The 5448-nt window shown below is 37.8% G+C and overlaps 1 protein-coding gene across 1 annotated transcript; it reads right to left on the bottom strand.

Moving 5' to 3' along the window:
- Positions 1–378: 378 nt before the first annotated feature.
- Positions 379–1411, bottom strand: LOC129749765 (uncharacterized). Its single transcript, XM_055744839.1, has 2 exons — positions 1046–1411; positions 379–916 (listed from the first exon to the last, which is right to left on the bottom strand). The coding sequence occupies exons 1-2, from the start codon at positions 1327–1329 to the stop codon at positions 463–465; spliced, it is 738 nt and encodes a 245-aa protein (XP_055600814.1). The 5' UTR covers positions 1330–1411; the 3' UTR covers positions 379–462.
- Between the last annotated feature and the right edge of the window lie 4037 nt (positions 1412–5448).

Below are 5448 nucleotides of genomic sequence, written 5' to 3' on the forward strand. Positions count from 1 at the left end.
AAAATTTTCAAAAAGCTTGACGCAGACAAGTAGGTACATACTTCTAACGAAAAAAAAAACTAATGAAAGAACTGGAAAGCTTATAATAGCTTTTAATAGCTCATAAGCTAATAATTCGATAAACGTTATACCTACCTTCCTATAATGAAAAACTCGGCTCAAGTCGTTTTATCATTTAAGGCTTAGATATTAATGAGTGAAAAAACGAATCACGAAGGATCCAGGATAACCAGTTCTTGTATTCCTTATTCTTCTATTATTTTTCAATTATCTATTTTTCGAATCAATATATGGTATTATTGGAAACCCAATTTTTTTTTTTCATTAAATACCATCAAGCTTCTGAAGACTGAATTTGAAACAAACTTATTCCAATAACCAGATGATTTTTTATTTTTTTTTTTTAAATATGTAAATAATTTAGTTTTTTTATATCCAACTAATCGGTTTTTGGGCCATAAATCATTGTAGGGCTTGATCCAATTCTTGTGGAAAATGTGTCCCAATAAATGCTTGTGCAAAGAAAGGAAACTTTTGTTCCGGAGTCATATTTTTCCACAGCTGTTCGCATTCCTCCACAAACCTTTTTCTGGTAATTAAAGTCAGCCTTGTTGGATCTGCCTCTTCGCCTGCCTCGGCTCTCTCTAGATTCATAGCGAAAACTCCAATGTCTACATCACGGCCCTCGGATGAATTCAGGAAACGTTCTATCCGGGACTGCTTCCGGTGCAAGTCGAAGAAAATTTGAAACGGATCCGAACAGGGGCCATTTCTAGTTGCATCACTCAAGACAGCCACTTCGATGAACTTTTGCCGGACCGAATCCGGTTGTTCGAAGAATCCATTGATGGTGGCTATCATCAGCGGCTTGTTGCTCTTCAAACTTTCGAGAGGCATCTTCAGCGCCTGAGATTTACTGTTGGTCGTAAAACAAAAATCGAAAGAAAAATTCCGTCACGTAATTTGGCAAAATGACAACGACGATGGCTTTGGAACCTCAATGGCAGTCAGTGGGAAAAGAGCCATCATAATTACGTAAACGTACCTGACTAAGTACAGCTCTACTGCTTTTCGAGTGACCGGGTCACATCGTGGGAGGTATTCGTGTGACAAGCCCGATGCTCGTCCAATGGACCTCTTCAATGGGCTCAGGGGACTCCACGTTTTATCGTATGGTTTATGGCGGCGCCGCTTCGAAAGGCTTCGGCGTCGATCGATGGCCCGGATCAGTTCCTGTTGGACACACTTGGTTTGCCGCTTCCGGAGTGACCTAATCGAAAACTTGGACGTCTCCAGACGCTCGAAATCGGGCGTTGAAGCGCAGTGCATTTTTTATACTTTTGTATACATTAATTTTGAGCCGATGGTGTTCGATGCATTTGGGTAAAGAATTATAACTGACAGTTTGTAATTTTTATGTTAAAAATCCAAGCTTGCTATGCTGGAATGAGGTAAGCGTTATGTATGTATGTATGTATGAATGTATGTATGAATGTTAGTTATGTTCCAAGATTGCATGGATTCAGTGCAGTTTCTGCCTAAGCATGTGCTAATATGCCTGATTTATATAAATTAGTGTTTAATTTAATTAAGTTTGGTTCAATAAGTTAAAGAGGTAACTGAAAATAAAACTGCAATATTTAATACCGTCAAACGGTGCATCATGCAACAGCATGGTACGATGCAACATGTGTATACCACAACACTTATTCAATTTTTATTTAAATACTAGCTGATCCCATACGAACTCCGTTTCGCTTTCAACTTGGAATATGTCATGAACAATTTGTATGAAAGTCTATTGCCAAGCATTTTCCAGATGCACTTACGGATTCATTGTCAAGTAATATTTGCAAAAATATTCGACGATAACTTTTTCTGTCGTCTGCTACTAATTTTGAAATCAGGAATCAATTGACCGTGCCAAAATTTGTTTTGGCATATTTGTTTATTTTTTTGTATCGATCATAGTCGTTTTAACACCTTTGTGTCATTCGCAACTTTTATCAACGATGCATTTGAAGGGCAGTCGTGAAAAATACTAATCCGGATCAACTGTGATCGATCTTGAGCACGAACTCACGGAGATCAGCTCAGAAGGCAACTGATTTTCCAACTGAGCTGTATCACCAAAAGCCCCCCCATGAGCCGGTCTTTCCTACGGCCCTGGATGCAGGTATCTCGTTTATTTAGATTTTGCTCAAAGCTGATGAGTTTTCGGTTTTTGAGCCGCAATCCATACATGAAGAATGTCCTCAAAATAAGTTGTGATAACAAATGCAAAAAAAACTACTCAATTGTGTTGTTATTTCCGAAAATCGTGATTTAAACTTCCTGTAATAAAATTCAGTGCTAGATTTATTTGTCTGAATCTTGGTGGTTAAAAACTCAAATGAATAAAATATATACATTCTTACTGCTGTATACCATAAATTTAAAAGCCATTTGAATTCATCGTTTTTAATTCTGAGGATGAACTGTTTTCTTCTAAAAAATTAAAACGAATCTAAAAACAGCTTCGACATTCTAACTACGTGAAAGGTTGCAAAATAGTACTCAAGGGACTTAAAAAAGTTCGTTTTTAAAATCTTGTAAGTTAAGTATTAAGTTTTTTAAATCTTCTAAGAAAGTAACAGTCTCCAAAAAGTCAAGAGAAGTATTACAACAGTCACAAAAATTTCCTGAAAAAGTCTTAAGAGTGTCTTTCAAGAGTCTGATAACAGTTTCCAAACAACCTTTAAAAAGAAAAAAAACCAAAATTCCCTCAAGAGAGTATCATATTGTTCTTGAAAAAACTCAAGTATGTATGTAAAGAGATTTTTCTTATTTTGAATTTTTTAGAGCCACAAAAGCATTTAAAAATCAGTTTCAGAGCAACCTCAGTCAAATCATAAAATTTCTCCAAAGAGTCTCAAAATAAGCTCATAAAGTACAAAATCAATTTCAGAGGTTTCTCAAGGAATTTGAAAGGTTTCTCAAGAGTCCTAAATAAGCTATTAAAGACTTTAAAAAAGCGCTCTGAATGACTTTAAGCAGAGGATTTATTTCAAATAAATCTGAAAAAATCTTGAAAATATTCAAAAAGACTCGCAAAATATTGTCAAGAAAGTCCCAAAAGAGCCTAAAACGCATCACAAAATACTCTGAAGAAAGTCTCAGACCAGTCTCAAAAACCGTTTGACAGAGAAAACTTTTTCGGTAGATTATAAGAAATGCTGGAACCCTCGAGAAATGGCTTCCAACCAACTCTTCAGAGGGTAACTGGTGTTAATAGATTTAAACGCTTAAAAGCTTACCTGGGTAATCCGAGGTCTATGTTCCATTTAGGAATCGTCCATACAGACAATGGTAGAACGCTTCTAACGGTTAACTATTTTGATTACCGTAAAACGGGGTAACATTGATCACTGGGGTGATCAACATGACCAACATGAAATTTTTTCACATAAAGGGTGATACGGTCAAAATTTGGTCAAGGGTAAACGAGTGTAAATCGGTGAAATCGTTTATTTATTAAAAAATCAAATTAAATTTCAATACTGATGTTATGAAATCGCTTGGTACATCTTTGTACCTGAAAATAATCACATTTTCGTAGATGATGGAAAAAATAAGAGAAACATGAGCTATCAAAGAACGAAAGAACATAAGCCGTAAATATTTTGAATTTTTCGAAAAAGATACAACGGCTCACCGGCAGAACTTGAAGCGGAGATTGCAAGTTCAAATCCTGCCGGAGAGCCGTTGTATCTTTTCGAAAAATTCATGATATTTACGGCTTATGTTCTTTCGTTCTTTGATAGCTCATGTTTCTCTAATTCTTTCCATTACCTACGAAAATGAAATTAAATTACTTTTTCAAGTTTAGTTAGTATAAAATTCAGGAAAAAATATTCAGTTAGGCTTCCGCTTTTCCAAATCCGAAAAGCCGGGCCTTACGCCATCAGATTTTGTACAGCCACCTTGTCCACCTTCTTCGCCGCAGAAAGCCTGTTTGCCTTGAACTGCTGCTCGTCCTTAGCAGTTTTTTGGTCTTCTTTAGGTTCCGCTTGACAAAAGCCCAGTATTTCTCAATTGGGCGGAGCTCTGGCGAGTTGGGAGGGTTCTTGTCCTTGGGAACCACCTGCACGTTGTTGGTGGCGTACCACTCCATGGCCTTTTTACTGTAATGGCAAGATGCCAAATCCGGCCAAAACAGTACGGAACAACAGAGTTTCTTCAGGAAAGGCAGCAGACGTTTATTCAAACACTCTTTCACCTGAATTTCTTGGTCCCGGAAGCTATGAAAATGCTGTTTTCAAGCCACCGGTACAGATGGCTTGCCAAACCAGATATTTCTTCGCGAACTTTGACAGTTTCATGTGATTAAAAATATCTGCTACCTTTCCCCTTCCTTTTGCCGTATAAAACTCCTGTCCCGGAAGCTGCTTGTAGTCGGCTTTGAAGTAGGTTTCGTCGTCCATTACCACGCAGTCAAACTTCGTCAGCATCGTCGTGTACAGCCTCCGGGATCGCGCTTTGGCTGTCGTATTTTGTTTATCATCGCGATTTGGAGTCACTACCTTCTTGTAAGTCGATAGTCCGGCTCGTTTTTTGGCTCAATGCACAGTTGTAGACGGTTTATTTGCGGCATCTCGGAGAGACAGGTTTGGGTTTCGCTTGAAACTACCGGCAACTCTCTTTGCGTCTCAGCGGCTTCCGGTTTTCGATTTCCCCCCGATCCAGACTTCCTGGCTGTAGATAAACGTTCCCCAAACACTTTTATTACATTTGTAACGGTTGATTTGGCAACTTTTAGCGATTTTGCCAGCTCTGCGTGCGAGTAGCTCGGATTTTCGAGATGCGCGAGCAAAATTTTGATACGCTGCTCTTCTTCCTTTGACGGCATTTTGACCACTGAAGAGTGAATTCCAAAATCAAAATAGGAGCAACATTCTACACACACACACACCTTCAAAATGATGGTGTTCAGGTTTTTAAATGCAAAATTGAAAGAAATACGTCAAGTTGATATTGACCAAATTTTGACCGTATCACCCTTTAGTTCATTCATGGGAATTGGGCAAAATAAGTCACGTACAACGTAAATATTTATCACTTTTGCAGCTTTCAAGTTCATTAATGAGTACATAAAGTTTACTGAAGGGAATTGAGCAGTTGATTCTCTTTGTCAGCCAAAAAGTAACATTCAATGCCTTCATTCAAGTAAATATGTGACTTTTGGTTGCTTGGGTAGTGTGGTCCAAGTCAACTGTAGAATTAGCCTTGTGTTTAAGTTACAGAAAGAGGATTCGGAGGACTCGATTTCGATTCTCGTTCGGTGGATTATTTTTTATTTTCTCAAATTATATTAAGTATAGCTAAGTCTATAATAGAAACTCGAATTACAATTAATGATGTGAGACGGGCATTGTTAGCTGCTGTTGCCTATTGTTGACTGTTTTTTGA

Source organism: Uranotaenia lowii, chromosome 2 (genome assembly GCF_029784155.1).
Source record: "Uranotaenia lowii strain MFRU-FL chromosome 2, ASM2978415v1, whole genome shotgun sequence".
Classification (NCBI taxonomy): Eukaryota; Metazoa; Arthropoda; class Insecta; order Diptera; family Culicidae; genus Uranotaenia; species Uranotaenia lowii.

Excerpts from the sequence above, each read along its gene's own strand:
- LOC129749765 (XM_055744839.1), bottom strand. The coding sequence starts at position 1,329 with ATGCACTGCGCTTCAACGCCCGATTTCGAGCGTCTGGAGACGTCCAAG. Across the intron at positions 917-1,045 it reads GTAGAGCTGTACTTAGTCAG|TAAATCTCAGGCGCTGAAGA; the intron begins GTACGTTTACGT and ends TACGACCAACAG.